Source organism: Henckelia pumila, chromosome 4 (assembly GCF_033568475.1).
Source record: "Henckelia pumila isolate YLH828 chromosome 4, ASM3356847v2, whole genome shotgun sequence".
In the NCBI taxonomy this organism is placed as follows: Eukaryota; Viridiplantae; Streptophyta; class Magnoliopsida; order Lamiales; family Gesneriaceae; genus Henckelia; species Henckelia pumila.
Genome location: NC_133123.1, coordinates 121,525,942 through 121,547,842, shown reverse-complemented (window position 1 = coordinate 121,547,842; position 21,901 = coordinate 121,525,942). Strand labels below are relative to the sequence as shown.

Genomic DNA, 21,901 nt, shown 5'->3' with positions numbered 1-21,901 from the left:
CAAGTCATTTCACACATTATTCCAATCTATCAGTTGACCTTATTTCGCACATTTACTTGTTGTACAATTGATATTGACAGTCGAGAAAGATAGAGTTCAGTTACCAACCCAACACAATTCAGTTTTGAAGGAAAAAATTTCATAGTGTGTGTTAGTGTGTGTATTCAAACCCTCCCCCACACTCATCCGATCCAACAATATCCCTAGATAATCTATTTACCATTAAAGAATATGCGAGACTCAATTTGCATGGTTTTTAGATTTATGTCCTCAGATTTTTTGACATCGATTCCTACTTTGAGTGGTGACAAGGGGTATGCAATTTTACTCCCATGTTTAGCATCATGTATGTGTGAGCTATCGTCAATGCATTGACATGCATAAAAAATCAATGTATATGATGAAAACATAAAAAGCTACCTAGCTAGGATAATAATGGTTCAAGGGACGAACATTTAGATGCCAAAATTTCTAATGTTCCTCTCAACTAAAATAATATCGCAATCAGCTAAATCCCATAAAATGGTGATAACTTCTTAACTCACTGTTGGATTTTTTTTTTTTAATGTGTATATTTTTTAAACAAACGAGGTTTCATCGTCTAAGGCTTCGTTTGGTTTCAGAAGCTAGGCCAAAAAAGCATTTTTTTTTAAAAAAAAAAAAAAGTGTTTTTCCGGATAATAAGGTTCTTTGGATAACAAAAAAAATGCTTAAAAAGTGTTTTTCTAAGTAAAAAAAAAAAAGCATTTTCAAAAGCCAAAAATTATAGTTTAAAAAAACACTTATTTTAAAAAATGTCTAAAAAAACAAACGAGTTTTACGCATAGAGTAAGAAGATATTTGAGCAAAGAGTTCTGTTAAATAAAATTGTAGGCATGGCAAGTCCATTTAATTTATCTAAAAAAAATAATTATTATTTTTGAAACCCTAAAAACCCTGAGGCCGAGCTTCTCTCTCTGGTGTTAGCGGCCAACGAAAATGGAGAAGAAAAGACTGATAGCTTTAGGATTTGAGAGCTCAGCCAACAAAATTGCGGTGGGAGCGGTGACGCTGGACGGTAGCATTCTCTCTAATCCACGCCACACTTACATCACTCCGCCGGGGCAAGGCTTTCTCCCCAGGGAAACCGCCCAGCACCATCTCCAGCACGTGCTGCCCCTTGTTAAATCGGCTTTGAAGGAGGCGCAGATTACGCCCAATGACATCGACTGCCTCTGCTATACCAAAGGCCCTGGCATGGGAGCCCCACTCCAGGTAATTTTTTTTAGTAATTTTTGGTTGGCTGGGACGTTTAGAGTTGCTTTTTATGTAGATTGTGCTATTGAAGTTGCAAAAAATGACCCCTTCCAAGTGTGAAACAAACATGGTTTTACTGTTTACATTTGATTGTACACAAGTTCTGATGTGCTTTGACCACAGAAAAAGGAAAAATATACTACCGCGTGATTTTCTCTTATCCTCCTTGAAAAGCATCTATATTTATCAAACGGAAAGTTGTAACTATGATTCGGATGTAAAATTCAAATTTGGTTCAATTCAGCCATTTTTTATTGGGGAATTGGAACGTTCTATTCTAATAAATTAAATGATAAATGAGCCTACAACATCAATTAGAATTAATTCAGTTTTGCTCCTGGAGAAGAGATTGATAAAGTAATAAATTGAATTAAATTTTTCCTTGACATGATCAAACTATCAATAACATGGTGTACAATTTTTGTTATATTTTTTAGAAAACATTGTGTTTATGTGTGATGTTAGCAATAAATCATGGTGCACGCCTTGCGGATGATATGATCACAAAAAATGATGTGTCTCGTTGACAAGCTTTGTACTTGTCCATAATAATTGTGATATAATCTGGAAACATGAAATATTTTGGATGGCAGGTATGACTGATTGAGCTCGTGCTTGTTGGATTTTTATATGTCGATCGTGTTAGAAAGTTTTTGAATTTATGATAAGAATGAAGCTAAATATTGAGTGTTCTGCCTTGCAGGTCTCAGCCATTGTGGTTCGCATCCTGTCACAGATTTGGAAGAAACCAATTGTTGGAGTTAATCATTGTGTAGCACATATCGAAATGGGGAGAATAGTAACCGGGGCTGATGACCCAGTTGTGTTGTATGTCAGTGGGGGAAACACTCAGGTTATTGCATATAGCGAGGGAAGGTACCGAATTTTCGGAGAGACGATAGATATCGCTGTTGGAAATTGCTTGGACAGATTTGCAAGGGTTCTCAAGCTCTCAAATGATCCTAGTCCTGGGTACAACATAGAACAGGTATGTGAGTGTCTTTGTTTAAAGGTTTTTTTTTTCTTTTTAAAAATGCAACAAATTTGATAGACAAATTGACAGAAGCAACAGCTTGTAGGAAATGAACAAAATATTATAGCCCGGGATACTGGCATACATGTATCTGGACCAGCTCATCCTTTTTTCCTTTTTAGTAAATAGTGCCAATATCAACCAGTAGTATCTAATGCCCTTAATTTTTTTGAAGTGTGTCCTTGTTGATCGGTCAACAAAATAATTGCAGTTTGCATGAAAAACATTTCACACGGAATGATAGTAATGGTATTGGTATTGGAGTGGAAGTCGTAGTAGCGGCAGCTGACCAGCAATGCCAGTAGTAGTAGATAATATGCTTTCCACGGTCTAAAATAAGAAGCATCAATTCTCAGAGCAGAAAATACTTTATCTTTTGGATGATTTAAATATTCTGGCTAATTCATTATCTATTTATATATATACAATATATATAGTATCTGTACATAGTACATACATAAACGCCACAGCCCACATATATACTTTTATGTTTATCATTATTGTTGCATGTGGCAAGAAATTACTTGTGGATTGGACTGATTTGCGTGACCTGTTGTCAGCTAGCGAAGAAGGGAGAAAAGTTTATAGACCTCCCGTATGTTGTAAAAGGAATGGATGTCTCTTTCAGTGGGATATTGAGTTATATTGAAGCCACTGCTGAAGAAAAACTTAAAAATAATGAATGCACCCCTGCAGATTTGTGTTATTCCCTGCAGGTAAAATTATTGGGAAATATATTTCCTGTTCCAAGTCATGTTATCTCATTGCTCATGTTAAAAAAAGGCGGAAGTTGACAGCTCTGGAATATCTTGAATTCTAGGAAGTTTTGTTTGCAATGCTTGTGGAAATCACCGAGCGAGCGATGGCACATTGTGACAAAAAGGATGTACTAATTGTTGGTGGAGTGGGATGTAACGTGCGATTACAAGATATGATGAGAATTATGTGCTCGGAGAGGGGTGGGAAATTATATGCAACTGATGACCGGTATTGTATTGACAATGGGGCAATGATTGCCTATACCGGTCTCCTTGAATACGCCCATGGCGCAACAACTCAATTAGAAGAATCAACTTTTACTCAGCGGTTCAGAACAGATGATGTATTGGCAATCTGGAGAGGGAAGGAATCTTCCAAAGCAAATGGCCATGAAGTCTAAAGCATCTGAAAAGGTATTATTCAATACTCAATTCATTGTGGTCCTCTGTTTAATTTTATGAATTTCGTCTTTACAATGTGAAGTCCTCCCCAATATCCTGGATCATAATATCAATTATTTCAAGCACTCGGTCTGGAACTTCCAATCCATACTCAAAGAACTCATGTTTTATATTTCTTGTTGAAATTATTCGCATACATCTATTGTTTTTGCCCTTCCAGGACAAATTGGAGACGCCTTCTATATGATTCACGGAAATGCATTTCTCGAACTCTGACATCATCCTCATTAACGTGCTGCATTTTGGGATTTTGTCATGTATCACTATGTATTTGCAGAGTGTTTATTTCATGTTTATTTGATTCTGGTCGAGGTAATAGATGATACATTTATGATGTGAAATGGTACACTATTTATTTTCAACCCATTCCCTGCTCGCGGATGGAATCTACCACTTTATATGCATCGGTTTCGTCCTTGGTAAGAGAAAAGAGTCCAACTCCGCTGTGCTGTGCTGCACTTATCAGATTTTCTTGAGTTCTCGCATGTAAAACACTTGGGTGTAAATAAAATTGAAGTTACAAGTATACTTTGTTATAACGATACAACATTGAAATTCGACATGAGTACGACAATTAATGGGGTAGCAAGTAATGCATTTTGCAATACGAGAATATTAGTAAGAAAAATAGTTGGAAGGGGCAGTGTGGGAATGATCGTAGGACCAGTTGATCTGTACCTAAAATATTTAAATAATTATAGTCTATTTTTATATTAAAAAAAAAACTAAGAATGAAAATATTTTATCTGATTAATAAATTTTATTTAATCAAAGTGTTGTTTTTTTAGAATAAATGTGATAATATGTCGGTATTTTTAAAAAAGGCATGTACAGCCACTCCAAGAGAAACATCGATTTTTTAGGCGAAAGTAACACTTTTTTACAATCTATATCTATATACCCAACAAAACTTCTATATTTACATATTTAATTTAACCTTCCAACAAAACTTCTATATTTACATCATTACATCCACTAAAATATTCATTAATATAATTACTTATAATTAAAACATCAAGACTAAATTAATTACCCACATTTTTCTCAATTAACTAACTAACTATTTTCATTAATAAGCATTGTTTGGTTTGATGTATTATTAATCTATGTATAACTTATCCCAATTAATTTTGCCTTATTTTCGTCATATTATTTATCTATTTATTAATTAATAATTTTACATCAATTATATCAAATAAATTATAATCTATTCATCAAATCAAATAATGTATTAACTATTTTTTCCTATTTATTTTTAATTTACATTATATTACTTATCTATGGATTATTTATCTGCTTATAAATTTTCAGTTATTTATAACATCAAAAATCATTAATCATTAAATTAAACCATCAAAAATCAATATTGTTTAATGAATAATAAATTATTAATTATTGATAAAATTAAAAATTAAACATAAGTTCAATATAACTTGGAAGGTAATATTTTGATCTATTTTTCAAAATCACCACATTATGGTTTGCCATTTGTACACTCTCAAATTAAACTCTTTAGCCAAAATATTGTATCCAAAAAATTTACATGTAATTTTAATAATCGGGTTAATAAGTAATTATCAAATAGTACTTAATCATAAAAATAATCTCATGACAATTTATTAATTTCATACACATAAAATGACAATTTATTAATTTCATACATATCGACAAAAAAACAATCAAACATTAACTAATAAACAAATATAATAAACAAATAATTTGAATAAAAAATATAATATATTTTGGCTCATTCACCAGCACTTAATCATAACAATATATCAATATAATTGTAATGACATGCAATGAATGTTAAAAAAAAACAATGACCACCGAGTTTTAATTTTTTAGACATCTTTTTGGTAACAATTTTTTTTATTTATTAATCAAAAAATGAGTTGATATATGGCCTATTAGTATCACATGAAATTATACTACTTTAATGGATAAATAATTAACTATCGATAAAATAAAAAAATAAATAAAGAGTTTAATTTGAGAGTGTACAAATGGCAAACCATAATGTGGTGATTTTGAAAAATAGATCAAAATATTACCTTCCAAGTTATATTGAACTTATGTTTAATTTTTAATTTTATCAATAATTAATAATTTATTATTCATTAAACAATATTGATTTTTGATGGTTTATTCTATTTTTCACATTTTATAATTTATTATATCAAATTAATTTGAATGATATAATCGTCCTAACATAATTGTACCCAATAAAATATATAGTTAATTTAATTTATAATTTATTAAATGAAGTTCATAAAATGACATCATAATTGTAGTTAGCAGAATACCACCTAATATATAATCATTATCTGAAATTATACAATTTGGAAATCAGGAAAAAAATCTAAAAACTTGGTCAAATTTTTTTTATTAATATTCTAATTTATTGGTAATAAAGCAAGTATAAAAAAAAAATTAAATTAAATTAAATTAATTAAAGCAGTAGTACAATATCCAATAGTTTCTAAGAACCAATAATTATGAACAATTAAAAATAAATTACTTATCTCTTTCATATAAATGTACAAAAAAAAATTAACAAGATAGAAGATAATTTAACATAATGTTATATGTTCAATTTTTTTATAGACTCTCTTTATTGGTTAGTTATGAACATTATAGTTTGATACATATTAATGTGATCATTAGTTATCATTATATATTTATCTAAATTATTGATTTATTCTGTTTTGTAACTCTTTTTTTATTGTATGATTTTGTGGATGTATAAATATTTTTTTTCTTCAATTCATATTGTTTTATATGTGTTATGCTTATTATATTATCATTTTTTTTATAACACAAGCTTCAGAGATTCAATTTTTTTAATTATATATATGTTTTTAATTCATATATATTTAATTGGTGTAAACGTGCATCGCACGTTCTTTTTGCTAGTAAAAACAAAAGGAACGAACATTGACGTTGAGTAGTCATATAGGATATGTATTGCAACAAACAAAAAACTGTGGTCAAATTTGTGCATTGAGTGGATAAAACCAACTAGTCTTTACATGTAAAGTACTCAATGCAATACTTGCAGAGATAAAAATTTTAGGATATCTATATATATTGAGTTTGTGAATCTGAGGATATTGAAACAGCAAGAATTATAGAATTGCCAGAGATCAGTGGAGCAAAGCAGCTGCTATAAAAATACACTTGCAAAGGCTTGCCCTTTTCCGCTTTTGCAAATGGAATTGGAAGGCGTTCCCCCTGATGAACAGAAGGAGAAATCGATCAGGCAACAACAGAATCTCAAACTGTTACGGTGAACACATGAACGAGACATCGACATCATTCCTCCATTCAAAGGCCAGATTTTATTGGCTTTGACAAGGCAACTAAATACAATACAGATGACTTCCTAGATCACAGAAGCTCTAAACTAGACCAACAAACGGAGCTTCTTAAAAATCAAGTAACAACATTCACGGCGGAGATGTCTCGTCCCAAAGTTCCACTTTTTAGATCACGATAAAGAATAGAAAGTGCAGAGATATGTTAACAAATTATATGGCACACACCCTTTTATGACATCAAAAGTGTTGTAATTGCTTACTTCAATAACCCGATGAAAAAAAACAACTATCGTACCATATATCTGGGTTGAACACAGTTACAAGTCTACATTAACCCATTAGCATTGTAATCTAAACAACTGAGAACATTTGTGGTAATGGAGTCAAAAACTGGTGGCTGAGGCCTACGTAACAAACATCCAACTTTTTTCTAGTGAGAGTAGGTATTTCTTATATTCGTTCTCTTGTAGCATGCATGTAAATATTCGAAACAGTTGATAACATCAAGTTGGCACTTTGCAACACAGCCATCGATGTAAAGAATAACTCCTCAAATATGTCATCCATTTCAACCTCATACGTGTTATCTATATTCATGGAACCTGTCCCCTAATTTGACCAAAAATTTTTCAATAAACAAAAAAGAAATGAGGGGTGAAACGACATAGTTTGATTCAGATAGTGTTTGGGATTGCTTCCAAAAAGTGTTTATACAAAATTTCAAACTTTATGGAAGTAATCCCAAGCACTACGTTAATTAGTCTTTTCGAATTCTAATTTTGCCAAAGAAATAGGCATAGGCATAGGCTGGTCTTTTACATATTCCAATTGATCCTTCAAGTCTATTAGAGAGATATCCCCCCTCCATAATTGAATCCATTTGTTGTTATCACTTGGTTTCTTTGTTTCCAATTTAATATCAGTGTATCAAGAACCGATGCATTATACAGTATTGGGAGATGGGTATATAGAAATTCATCACTGTTGCAATAAAGAGACGAAATTTGAACCAGAAATCCATAACGGAGTTGTCAATTATGCACGATGTTGCACAAAGAATGCAATTTGCGAAGCATATTTCCTATGCAAACCAAGAAATTCAGCACTTGCAAAATGTGGAGGATCGCTCCCAACAAAAAATTCATACTGAAAAAAGCTCTTTTCCTAAAATCAGAAATAATTTTTAGCAAAGGCCATTGATCTAACCTTGTGATTCCAGTGTGCTGGAACTGGAGCATTGTCATCATAAATCCCATTTGTTTCTCGTAATCCTTGCCTGGTAGGAAAAACATGGGCTTAAATTTAGGTGCTACCAGAATCTGGCTAATCAAGTTTAGAGCTGTTCCGTCTAGTTAGATTTTAACTCCAAATTTTCATCACAGTATTCTTCTTTGTTGGACATCTACCCGGAAAAGGAAAGAGAAAGGTCATTTTTGTTAGAGACCTTATTAAATAACGAAAAAAACAAAATCTTTGAATGATCGTTCAACTCCAGATTTTTTATGTGATTTTTGAATGTATTTTAGCATCAATCATAAACTTTAAGTACACATCAATGTAAAGAACCAATAAAGCAAGAAAATAATGAAAATTCATCAAACCGTTCTTTAGAAAAACGACAGATATATGAAAATCCCAGATCTTACAGATTCCCAGAGGTCCGGGGTGTCATGGCTGCACTTGTGCCTGTGGTAACCTGACACATCCACTTTACTCAGAATAGGATTCACAAAAGATATTCTTGACTGGCTTTTCCTGCTCTTCACCTTCAGTTTCGCAAGCACTGATTGAGAAATTAGAATGAGCAGTGAAAGTTTTGAATTCCCAAAACATTTTATTCCATGATTTATATTTTTCTGTGTATTTCACCAAGTTTTTAAGTGACCTTAATTTTGGTGTAACATTCCATCTGCAAATGTGAAAAAACTACAGCATATTTCTTAAAATTGGCATTTTTGAAGACGTGTTTCAGAAAATCAAAGGAAAGAAAGGGCCAACCAAACAACTTTCTAGTTTTCATCAAGTACGAAACACAAAAACATGACTCAATCACTCACACACACAGGTCTCGGTATTTTCTTGTTAAAGAGATTGGATTTGGACCTAACTCAACAAGAGACTGGATTTGGACCTAACTCAACCCCAAAAGCTAGCTCAAGGGGGGAGGATTGTCCAACACTATATATGAAACTCCAAGGAACTTTACCTAGTCGATAAGGTGGAGTTGGACCTAACTCAACCCCAAAAGCTAGCTCAAGAGGAGAGGATTGTTTAATTTCATATATGGAACTCCCAGGAATTTTAGGTAACCGATGTGGCACAACTAACACACCAACACCCCCTTCACGCTCAGGAATGAGCATTTGAAACGTGGATATATTAACGGGTGACCCAATTATCGGCAGTCCAACACATAACAGTGGGCTGGGTCAGGGTCGGAACCTGGCTCTGATATCATGTTAAGAAGGTAGACTTAAACCTAACTAAACCCCAAAAGATAACTCAAGGGAAGAGGATTGTCTAACTCCGTATACTTGGGCCACACGTTATTCCCATAGTTGGGTCATTCGTTAATGTCTCCATGCTCGAGTCGTTTCATTCCTAGGCGTGAGAGAGGTGTGTTGATGTGTTAATGGTGTCCCACATCGGGTAGATAAAATTCTTGGGAGTCCTATATATGGAATAGGACAATCATCGCCCCTTGAATTAGCTTTTGGGGTGGAGTTAGGTCTAAGTCCAAACTTTAACAATTATAAGTGCTATATAGCACTCTAAGAAAAATTTGAACTGTGCAGATTATCAGCCTTTGTCCAACCTCAGAAGCGATTGATTAAGTTTTCCAGAACCAGAGCTAGCAAAGGGCCAATGATCCCAAATGAAAAAATTTCAAATTTTACTAAAAATTCAAATTTCTACTCTTAAAACACATTAGGACACCTCATCCAATCCAATCCAATCCAAATCCTTGGTATGCCTTACCCCTAGAAGTTTCTCCATGAGGCACAATAGATTTTATAAGATTATGAAGGAAACAAAGAAACCTAAACAAGGAGAAAGCAACCTGACCACGAATCAGAATTGTTTACTTTATCTCTTGCGTATAGCAACACCTCTGCCAATGAAATTAGAATTCAAGAGCTCTTCATTGTTCTCAAAGATCAATCATCTTTGTAGTGTGTGTGTAAATGCCACAGTTGCTTTAGTTCAGAATACAAGAAATTAAATCAGCAAAAACTCAGGCAAAGAATTTCAAAGACTTTGTGTCAAGCAAATCTGTTTATTGAGGAATTTGTTTAGAACCCGTGGATTAATGATTGACGTTATATAAGAGAAGAATGGAAACAAACACTTACAACCATTTTGATTAACTGTCACACCACTCAATTTCCTCTCAAGCTCATGCTTTTCCGCTTCTGATTCAAGGCGACTCTACGTGCAATAGCAGGGTTGTAGAATTTTCTCATGTGCTCTGACAGTCTATGAATTGACCCAAGATCACCAACTTTAGAAAGCTGCGTCAAGAAGGCATCAAATTTCACATATGGCAACTTCATCCCCATGTTTATAACTTGGTTCAAAAGGAAACTTGCATCTTTAGCATTATTGCATCCGAAAAGCCCTTCAATCATCACACAATAAGTATTACTGTCGCGTGAACAACCCCTCTCATCCATATCATCCCAAGCCTCAAAGGCACCATCAGTATCACCAATTCTAAAAAACATTGCAATCAGGATATTATAAGTTTGTACACTTGGGATACAACCTGCCTCAATCATTTTATTAAAAAGTGCAAAAGCTTCATCGCGGTTCTTATTATCGCAGAGAACTTTGAGAAAACAATTATACGTGACAATATCAGGAGGGTAGCCTGTTCTTCCCATCTCTTCCAAAAATTTATAAGCTGCCTCAATCTTTCCAGCAGAACACATGCCCTCAACAAGTTCTTTGTATGTTGACACATCAGGAAGGTATCCACTCTTTTTCATATCATTTAACATTTTAAAACATTCCTCCATCCTATCATTTTCAGCAAGTGCTATCATCATAATCACATAAGATTTTGCAGTGGGGGAGGATATAGACGAGCCCTGGGAGTTCATGAACTCCAAAAGCTTGGCAGCTTCAGTTACCATCCCTGCTTTGCAGAATGTGTTGATGGCTGTGTTATATGTGAAACTTTCAGGTGAATGACCCTCATTAATCATTTCTTGAAGCACATTCATTCCTCTTGTCGGATTCCTAACTCTGCACCACCCGAAAAACAAAATATTGTAAGTGTCAGCATTTGGATGGATCTTGACCTTCACTCTCTTAAACATCGCCTCCGCATCCTCGACAAGAGAACATTTGCACAAAGCATCCAGCAGTAGATTAAATGCATTAATCTCTGGTTGGGTTTTCACTCTAATCTTCTTCTTCTGCGCAAACTTTCGAAGATGAGTCAAATGCTTCTCAGCATAGCGCCTCAAAATGGTCAACAACTGCTCAATGGGAACAGAAGTCTTTTTGCTTTGTTTCATGTAATATAGAAGATCACAAACAATACGAAACTGCTTGACCTTGTATTTAGTACTAGACAGAATGTCAATCATCTTATTATATGCTTCAGGCTCGTGATTATAATGTTCTTGAAGCGCCGCCCACTGAAAGAACCTTAGTGCTAATTTCTCCTCGTAACGAATCCTGTGCAAGACCTCTATTACCAAAGGGGTTGTCAGTTTTACCGCTAGTCTATCAAGAGCCTCCTCCATTTTATATTCTGGATTCGAGTAATCCAACACTATTTTGTAAACCTCATCAGCACAATCAACACTACCAATATTAGATATCTCCTCAAAAACAACCCCTTCCAGTGTACAAAATTTCCGAAGAATCAAACCCAAAACCAATGAACTATTCTTAGCAGCGTTACTTAAATACGTAGCATGCAGAAAATATTGGCTGATGAACACAGTTTGATCCAATGCAGACAATGGACGTCCGGAAATGGCGTTTCTGCTGAAACAATTGAATGAATCCGTGCGAGGTGGTGGGTTACCGTAACATGCGAGCGGTAGCGAACAAAAAACGCTCAAGAATCTCTGAGTTGTATAAAGAGCATGTGAAACTGAAAGTTGACGCAACATCTCAAGAGAATAACAACCAGTAGCAAATCCAACGCGTTGAAGTTGATGTACAATGAAAAGGATCCGGCTTACGGTTTATACTTACACACCAAACACAAATGCACAATCACTTGTTGAGGCAATTCGTCGAACAGGTACACCGCATTACAAATTCTCCGCTCGCATACCAAACGACGGGTACCCAATTGAAACTGGAGTCACTCCAGTATTGTCATCCAACTTCCGGAGGAAATAATCATGGTTCTATCTCAGATTCAGGCTGACAAAGAATGAGCGAGTATTTCAGAGAAAATAACAAAATGAAAAAAATTGTAGCTAGTATTCTTTATTTTCTGCTGATAATAAATTTGACGTTTTATATCATAAACTAGTGAATCCAATACTTTAAAATTCATTTGACATTTCGTTTTGTGCCAATGATAAATTTGATGTTTTATATCATAAACTAGGTTGCGTTCATGATAGCATAAAAGTTAGTATCTTAATGTTGAATTCAGTTTATTATAAATTGATTTGGGACCATAAATATATAATGACTCCTTACAATCACATAGAAATTAGATTATTGGAGTCTTGAACATGTTGAAAATTCTAGCAAGTGTACTAGGTTAAGTTATAATAAATGAATAATGAATCAAAGCATCGATCCACATAGACTAATATTTAATTACTATGATATGAACTCTTTACACTTTGTTTGGAATCACGGATTTACATGGAATTTTGTGGATTTGGAATTGAAAATATCGTTTTAGTGTTTGGCAAAACGGGATTTCAAAACGGGATTGATATTTGATGGGATTTCATAGGATTTCATTTAATTAAGTGAAATCCTTATAAAGCTGGTCGGATTTCATGAGATTTTATGGGATTTGGGTTTATAAAAATAATTAAATTATTTTTAATAATAAATGTATATACGTTAGTTATAAATTTTAAGTTTTCTTCAAATTTTTTTTTACAAAATATCATTTATATAAAATTTATACTATCAAATTTCAAAATATATTTTAACTTTCTGTCAAATACCAAAATGGAATTCCAATTCCATGTATTTAAAATTCAATTCCAATTTCAAATCCAAATCCATATTTTATTTTTTAGACATCCAAACACACTGTTAATTTAATTTAGGCTAAATCAAATAAGTGATTTTTGTTAGTAACTAAAATAAAATAAGTTATTCTAAATCTTAGAACACAATTAAATTAAATGACGGATTAAGCTTAGGAGAAATTCAAATTCAAATAAAATGACAAAGAACACACAACGGTGCCAAATATCAATTATTGTCACGTATCGGATTAATTTATCAAGCAAGAATTATTTAGAGTCACGATGAAATTTCCTATCTTAATTATTAATCTATTCTAAAATTAATAATCATATTTTATTTAACAACCCAATTATTTCTAATTGAATTTAATTAAACAAAAATGCATTCAACAACTATGAAATAAATCAAATCATTAATCAATTCAAGAGCAATGCTATATGTACAACGAAATTTGTACAACAATTTTTACACCACACAAAATTCAATACAAAAATTTAATTTATCAAATCTCATGATGCATTGAATGCAAAATCTCACGATATAATATCAAAATCTCACGAGATAATAACAAAATATCATGACATAATTGTTGTAAATATCGTTGTACGATATATTGATTGTACCTCTAGCATTATTCTTAATTCAATACTCAAACAATGATCAAAAGTTTGACCCTATAATGGTTCCAGTCAAAAGATAATTACTCCATAAAATCAAAATTAAACAAAAATATAATGTTTGAATTCATGATAAATAAAGAAATAAAAGAAGATAAGGAATCTTAGTGATGGCACGTGTAATGCGTTTTCTTTCCCTCGCTTTAAGCCCTAGTCCTCATATTAAAAAATTGTCAAAAATCCTCTCAAGTTGTGCCATGCTTTTCTTTTATATTACCTCGTAAAAAGCCCAAAAAATTTCTTTAACTCGAGCCCAAATATGTGTAAAAATCGAGCTCAAAAGAAAGTTTTCAAAATTTTCGGAATTCTGTGCGTAAAGATGGAATTTTTTTGCAAAAAGGCACAAGGTCCGTGCCAAGTCCAAAGGTGGTGTCACATCCATGCATGGTCCAAACATGAAGGCACAATTATGGAGTCAAGGAATGCTGTATTCTTTGAAAATATCTTTTCATGTAAAGAAAGGAAAGAAAGTAGTTCGAACAAGCGAACTCATGAAAACACAACTGAAACTTCACAAAACAACGAGAAACTACGACGTAGCAAGCGTGTAAGAGTTGAAAAATCGTTTGGTCCTGATTTTCTAACATACATGTTAGATAATGAACCAAGAACTCTTCAAGAGGCTTTATCAAATCCTGAGGCTCCTTTTTGGAAGGAAGCCATACAAAATGAAATAGATTTCATCATGCATAATCATACGTGGGAGTTGGTTGATCTCCCTCCGGAATGTAAATCTTTAGGATCCAAGTGGATTCTTAAAAGGAAATACAAAGAAGATGGATCTATAGATAAATATAAAGCTCGACTCGTGGTTCAAGGTTTTAGACAAAAGGAGGGATATGATTTCTTCGATACCTACTCTCCGGTTTCTAGAATAACATCCATTTGTGTTCTCATAGCTATTGCAGTTTTGCATGATCTTGAGATACATCAAATGGATGTTAAAACAGCGTTTTTGAATGAAGAGTTGGATGAAGAAATATATATAAAACAACAAGAAGGGTTTATTGTACCCGAAAAAGAAGGAAATGTGTGTAAACTTTTCAAGTCGTTGTATGAACTCAAACAAGCACCTAAACAGTGGCATCAAAAGTTTGACACTGCAATGTTGTCAAATGGTTTCACAATAAATGAATGTGACAAATGTGTCTATATTAAAGGTACTACAAATGCATATGTAATTGTTTGCCTTTATGTCGATGACATGTTAATCATGGGTAGTAACCATGAATTGATTGTGAAAATCAAGAAAATGTTGAGAGAACATTTTGATATGAAGGATTTGGGATTGTGTGATATAATTCTAGGGATTAAAGTCTCTAGACTTCCTGCTGAAATTATGTTATCCCAAACTCATTATGTAGAAAATGTTCTTGAACGATTTAATGCCACAAATCGTCCTCCGGCTAGAACACGTATGAAATTGGGTACACATTTAGCCAAAAATAGAGGAGAACCTGTTTTACAAGTGGAATATGCAAGGGTGATAGGAAGTTTAATGTACTTAACTAACTATACACGTCCTGATCTTGCATATACTGTAAACAAACTGAGTCGGTTCACAAGTAATCCAAGTGAGGATCATTGAAAAGCATTAATGAGAGTGCTTGGATATTTGAAATATACTTCGAGTTATGGAATAGTGTATACAAAATATCCTGCAGTCCTAGAAGGATATTGTGATGCAAATTGGATTTCTGACACGAAAGACTCCAAGTCTACGAGTGGATATGTGTTCACAATCGGTGGAGGAGCGGTGTCATGGAGATCCTCTAAACAAACTTGTATAGCTCGGTCGACTATGGAGTCCGAGTTCATTGCTCTAGATAAAGCTGGAGAAGAAGCCGAATGGCTTCGTAACTTTCTAGAAGATATTCCATGTTGGAATAAACCGGTGTCTTCCATTATGATTTATTGTGACAGTCAGTCAACAATAGGAAGAGCACAAAGTAGTATGTACAATGATAAATCTCGACATATTCTTCGAAGACATAATACCATAAGACAATTGATCTCGAATGGGGTTATTTCGGTTAACTATGTGAAGTCAAAGGAAAACCTTGCGGATCCACTTATAAAAAGTATAAATAGAGATCAAATGTACAAACTACTTGGAGGAATGAGTTTAAAATCTACAAATTAAAATATTTATAGCGGTAACCCAACCTTGAGAATTGGAGATCCCAAGACCTTGGTTCAATGGGACAACTAAGTTATAAATGTTAGTTTGAGTACTTGGAATAATTACTCACTCATTCCTGTAATATCCAAGTATAAATGACCTGCAAAATGTGGTGAGGTTAAGTTTTCTTTTAATGATTCTTATACCTATGAGGTGGAGTAACGCAGGATACTCTTGATAGGAGATCACCTATATAAGTGCAAAGTATTGGCCGCTTTGATTGCAACACTTATGAATCTAAGATACGGTCCAGGGCCGAAATGGACACAACGTGAGAACAAAATAAGTAAGAGTATTGTTATGTAAGTACTATTGTCTTGGTTTACATAAACGATTGACTAGTTCAAAACATCGCGCCACTATGCAACTAGTAAATCCGATAGTATTTTATTAAGGTAGGTTCAAAGCCACAAGCTACCTATCCTGATGTAACAATATCTCATAAAGACTTTCTAGTGAGAATGATAATGTACGTCAAATTCATTCATGTGGGGGATTGTTGGAAATTATTGAATGAATAAATGGGCTTGGCTTGAAAGCCTTGTACCAAAAATTTGTAAGAAATGAGAAATGAGCTTGAAAGCTTGTCTTAAAAGTTTGAATTGCTTGTCCCAAAAATTTGAATTGTGGTGAATAATTTGGAGGGAAACAATATCCCACATTGGAAGATTTCCAGTGCATTGTTTACATTATATAGTCCAACTTTGGACTATGGGATTGGGCCCTTAGGGCACCGATATTTTGTAAAGGGGCAAGACGCTAATTGATGCAACTAACACGCGCGCGGCCGGCCGGCCGGCTCGGCGCAGCGAGGCGAGGTCTTCTGATCCGATTATCCTTTTTGGATAAAATTTGGTTCAAGAATAATATTTTATTATTTTTGTGAGTGCGATCGATCGGTTAAAAACAACCGACCGAGCGCGGCCCTCCTCTGCCGAGACAGAATGTTTCATAAAAGTTGGGCGCTCGGTCCGCTAAATTTAACCGATCGAGCGCACCATAGTTTGAGCGAGACAGTAGGTATGTCAGAAGAGGGGCGCTCGATCGGTCAAAAATAACCGACCGAGCGTGCCTTCTACAGTCTGAAAAGCTACGTCTCTTTCTGGGCTTTTTCTGTCACAGATTGCATCCTTACGCCTTAAAACGTGTTGTTTCGTGTATAAGCCTATATATACGATAATTATAACACAAAAAATAGATATAGACACATCTGATAACGTATACATCAGATTTTTGATTTCTGAAATATCTCTCCCTCACTTTCTCAAAGAAAAGTTGAAAAACTTATTTTCGTTCGCTGAAGTTCGTGATATTTGTAGTGCTGCTATATCATGATCGTTAGTCGTTGTATCTTAGAGACGATTGCCGCCAATGTTGAGCACTGTTAACGGGCAATTTCGTCTTGCGGATAGAGAGATTCTTTCGCCTCGACTAGTTGTTGCTGCCGTTGCTGCTGTTGTTGTACACGTTTTCAGAATTCGAAGTACACCCTCGATAACAGCTGAAATATATGAGCTCGTTTTTAGATTAATGACCCTACAAATAATTTTTTTGACATGCGACCCTACAAATAATTAAATGAATACAATGCCCCATTTAATTCATGGAGTGGATTGACATTTAAAATAGTCATAACCCACCACTAAATAGTAACATAAATTAATTATAAGTGGAACATGCATTTTCCTTGGGGATTGTTACTAAAATGACTTTGGTCAATTTTTTTGGGTAAATAAGTCTCGTGAAACGATCTTACGAGTTATTTTTATGAGACAAATATCTTATTTGAGTTATCTATGAAAAAATATTATTTTTATGTTAAAAGTATTACTTGTAAATATGAATAGGATTGATCCGTCTAACGGATAAAAAACCATGAGACCGTCTCATAAGATACCTACTCAATTTTTTAAAAAAGAAACTAATGATCTCTAGGGAGGGTTAGTTTTAAAAAACATAGTTTGACAAATGTGATTTATTAAATTTTTCATTTTCTTCTTTTCATTTTCTCCTCTTGTTTTGTGCGTTTTAAACCCAAAATTGAGATACATTGCATAAAATATATGCAGGATTATGGGCTTGTGAAAAGCAATTCCGTGAGCTGAATCAGGTGATGCTGCTTTGATTTTATTTATGCTGTTGTTTTGAATTTATCCGGGCTTTAGTTACCCGATTCAATAATTTCAGTCGAGGCGAATTATTATTCTATATTTCAATTTTCTGGATCATAAAACATATGAATCTGTGAATAAATATTTGTTTCAAGTTCTATATTTGTCGAGGCTAAGTATATATTCTCGTTCAGATTTAGTGTTTGAAATTCTTTTTTAACCAATCAAACACATGTTCACTGTTTTTTTCAAACAAATAACCTAATTCACTTGTCCCGACTCGTGACAACTATATTTGCAAGGTTATTGGGATTTTAATTTCAAACTAATTATCGAAAGAATTTCTGATCCAGTCCACAAATTTAGTGTTTGAAATTCTTTAATTAATTAATTAATAAGTTGGTTCTTTTTTTTTTGGGTTAGTTTTTTCACCCGAGGCTACTAAATTAACCCGATTTCCTGATTTTTCCATTGAACTTAAAAGTATCGCAGATCGACAGAAAACTCTCCAGATGAGCATAGAGATCTTCCACAGCAGCACCTCCAAACCGTGCTTGAAGTTGGATCATTTGAATAATCGCAGGTTTCAGCTCAAAGTTGTTCGCCTCTACAGCAGGGCGAATGATGCTCGACCCATACCCATCAACTGACGGTCTGATCAAATCCAACACAGTACGATTATCATTCTCGGCTGCTATCTCTTCCTTCGAATCTGATTCAAGCACTAGATTAATTCTTCGCCTAGCTCTTCGAATTCTGCTGAGTGTGCGTTCGATCTCCAAGTCAAGTGAAATGAGGTCCTTGGACGGCCGAGTTCTATGCATGCACAACATAAAGTACCTGAAAAACACAAAGACGAGAGATAAAAATTTCAGAATTTATACGAACTAATAAAATAAAGTCCAATCTCAAGTAAAATAACAATTTTGATATCACAAACAGTCCCCGGCAACGGTGCCAAAAACTTGACCGCTAAAATCGGTGTGATAAAGATCTACTGGAAAGCGCAATATGTCAAGTTATAGATAGTGAACAAGAGTCCAGATGTCGAACTCACAGGGACTATTATTTTGCAATTACCAAAATCTAATTATTTCTACTTAATCTAGACTAGCGAATAAAAGCGATTTCAGATTTTTAACCAAGAAATAAATTTGCAAATAAAATTCAATTAAAGTAAAACGCAACAAGAATTTTAGATTGAATTAAAATATGAAAAAAATTCGATCAAGGACACACGTAGGTACCGAACAAATCATGCAACAAGTAGTGAATTCAAGACTTAGATTTAACCTTAAATTACGGTGAATTCTCCTAAATTGTTTAAAGGACTATTTCTAGAACAATTAAACCTATCCAAATATTGACGGATCAATCTTCATAATTCAAATAAAACTCGAATGCATTAAGAACTGTGAGAATTCAGTTAACACCTAAATCTGCACGATGAAATTGAATACTATTTCTAGTCAATTTAACCTCATGTTGATTATTAGAGTGATCGAAATCAATTTATCCTCTATCGACTTAGAATCGATTAAGAAGCAAGCAAACAATTAGCCAGATCATTCACAAGACAAATATAAATCCAATAATCAATAATATAAAACCAAATCTAAAAATTCTCAAATAAACATCCACGTTTTCTACATAAATTTGTTCGGCCCAATCACGTGGCCTTGATCGAAAATAAAAGACTACTTTAGATTGAACATAGTCTCAAACTCAAAGTGTTTCAATCCAAAAAAAACATGAAATAAAAATACAGAAAAATAAGAAAATACGAAGAAGAATGAAGAAAATCTTCACTACGAAGTTGTAGACGCCAACTCTAGGGTATAATGCGTCTGGAACCCTCAATCTGATGATAAAAAGCCTATATATACGCCAAAATCTTCAGAAAATATAATCCTTCACGAAATTTTTCCAAAATAAAACTCTGCACGCCCGTCTCGCTTGAGCGGTAGAAAGTTCCCTTTCGAGCGAGAAACTTTTTGCTCTTCTGATTTTTCCACCTCTCTCGAGCGGTGATAAGTTGCCGCTCGAGCGAGAGATCTTCTGCATCCATATACCTTCACGAACATACCAAGCGCAGCTGCTCTAGTTTAAGCGCAACAGCGCTACCTTTCTCTCCAAATTGGCGCAGCTGCGCTACTTGGCATGCACAATTGCACTAATTTTCTTTTCTCTTCAAAGCGCAATAGCGCTACTTTCTTCACTCGTTCTCTCTCCTAGAGCTGTAGCTCTATATAACAACTCTATTTCTTTATCTTCATGGTGATGTGCTTCATTCATTCTTTCTTTTCTTTTGCACAAAACTTCTTTAATTTCTCATCCTTCCTACAATTAAAACCAGAGAGTGAAATGCACACTCATGCATAAGGGTGGCAAATTTTACATAAATCCCGAACCGTCCCGATTCCCGACCCGTTTTCGTCCCGAATTTTTCCCGTCCCGAACTTTTTCCGACCCGAGTGGTCAGGATTTTTTCCGACCCGATCAATTTCGGGATGGGGATCGGGATAGGCAACTCTTCCCGACGGGATTTCCGACCCGACCCGAATATAAAAATAATATTTTTTAATAATATTTTTTAATTAAAAAATAATTTTTTTAATTTTATGTTTTAATATTAATGTTTTATAATTATATACCATATAATTTTTTTTATATATTTATCTTTTTTAATATTAACATTGAGTTATAAATTTTTATTTTTTTTATTATGAATAATTATATGTTTTTTTTATTAATCAAGTAGTTATTTTAGTTTATTTGTAATGTACTAAAAAAATGTTTTAGTTTTTTAATAGTTATATATAAAAAAAATTTAATTTATTTGTAATGTATTAAGAAATTTTTTGATTTCTTTCATAATTTTTTTTTAAAAAATATTTACGTAGAATTTTTTTTAAAAAAATATTATTCGGGATTACCCTCTCCCGACCCGACGGGATCCCGAACATTCGGGTTCCGACACTTCTCGGGTGCAGGATCAGGAGAAAAAAAAATCTCAATTTCTATCGGGACGGGAATCAGGTGAGGGGGTTACGGGACGGGTCCTGACCCGATTCCACCCCTACACATGCAATAAAATACATAAAACACATATAAAACAATATAAATGCACACAAAATAGACATAAAAATAACATGAAATAATGCACACAAAATGCACTTATCACATGTTTCATGAGCATATAATTATGTCAAGATTATTATGCTGCAGACATTATCATGTTGACATGTACCTTGATATAACCCATAGTGGGGTCGCTCAAACCCGAGTTCTTGAGTGGATGGTTGGAACCGTTGGTGCGGGATCAAGTCACCGATATCCACGGATTTATTTTTGGTGTATGAGCCACCTCTTGATGCGACGACCCAGTGTTTTACATACCATGGCGCCTGTAGTAGCCTGATTCCAAAAATAAATGATTAATTATCTAAGCATGTTTAGAATGGTTAAAACATGATTAAGCAATCTTAGAGATATCCGAGTCTCGGACACACATCTGGTGGTATCTCGATCTCAGGTCGATCTGAGAGTAGACAGAAGTACCCCGGAGTTGATCAAACAAGTCATCAATTCACGACAACGGGTATTTGTTCTTGACGGTGACGCATTTTAGCTGTCTGTAATAAACAAATCCGCATTGATCCATATTTTTGACAAAGATGACAGATTCTACCCAAGAGAAAATACTCGGACGAATATATCCCTTATCCAGCAGATCCTAGAACTGCTGCTTCAGTTCCCGCATATAGTAGCCCGGTCTCATTTTACAAGATTAATTTGGTTAAAAATGTTTAGAATTAATAAAACATGATTAAGTGATTTTAATTATATAAAAAAAACTAAGAAATCAGATCCAGA

General features: G+C 33.9%; 2 protein-coding genes across 6 annotated transcripts; one reads left to right on the top strand and one right to left on the bottom strand.

Moving 5' to 3' along the window:
• Positions 1 to 905: 905 nt before the first annotated feature.
• On the top strand, positions 906 to 4,106 carry LOC140865296 (uncharacterized). Its single transcript, XM_073269892.1, has 5 exons — positions 906 to 1,254; positions 2,000 to 2,284; positions 2,890 to 3,045; positions 3,150 to 3,501; positions 3,710 to 4,106. The coding sequence occupies exons 1-4, from the start codon at positions 979 to 981 to the stop codon at positions 3,486 to 3,488; spliced, it is 1,056 nt and encodes a 351-aa protein (XP_073125993.1). The 5' UTR covers positions 906 to 978; the 3' UTR covers positions 3,489 to 3,501; positions 3,710 to 4,106.
• A 2,438-nt stretch (positions 4,107 to 6,544) lies between these two features.
• LOC140862974 (pentatricopeptide repeat-containing protein At1g73400, mitochondrial-like) lies at positions 6,545 to 12,464 on the bottom strand. 5 transcript variants are annotated; one of them, XM_073266022.1, is made up of 4 exons: positions 10,223 to 12,464; positions 8,516 to 8,652; positions 8,076 to 8,145; positions 6,545 to 6,783 (listed from the first exon to the last, which is right to left on the bottom strand). In XM_073266022.1, the coding sequence occupies exon 1, from the start codon at positions 11,996 to 11,998 to the stop codon at positions 10,250 to 10,252; it is 1,749 nt and encodes a 582-aa protein (XP_073122123.1). In that variant the 5' UTR covers positions 11,999 to 12,464; the 3' UTR covers positions 6,545 to 6,783; positions 8,076 to 8,145; positions 8,516 to 8,652; positions 10,223 to 10,249. The 5 variants fall into 5 exon arrangements, with proteins under 5 accessions (XP_073122123.1, XP_073122124.1, XP_073122125.1 ...); XM_073266023.1 differs by having other exon boundaries at positions 8,516 to 8,635; XM_073266024.1 differs by having other exon boundaries at positions 8,076 to 8,271; positions 8,516 to 12,464.
• Positions 12,465 to 21,901: the final 9,437 nt, after the last annotated feature.

What these genes read in the sequence shown, in the direction of transcription:
- LOC140865296 (XM_073269892.1), top strand. Translation starts at nt 979, where the DNA reads ATGGAGAAGAAAAGACTGATAGCTTTAGGATTTGAGAGCTCAGCCAAC. An exon ending in GCATGGGAGCCCCACTCCAG is followed by an intron (nt 1,255 to 1,999) that starts GTAATTTTTTTT and finishes TCTGCCTTGCAG; the next exon opens with GTCTCAGCCATTGTGGTTCG. An exon ending in ATTTGTGTTATTCCCTGCAG is followed by an intron (nt 3,046 to 3,149) that starts GTAAAATTATTG and finishes CTTGAATTCTAG; the next exon opens with GAAGTTTTGTTTGCAATGCT.
- LOC140862974 (XM_073266024.1), bottom strand. Translation starts at nt 11,998, where the DNA reads ATGTTGCGTCAACTTTCAGTTTCACATGCTCTTTATACAACTCAGAGA.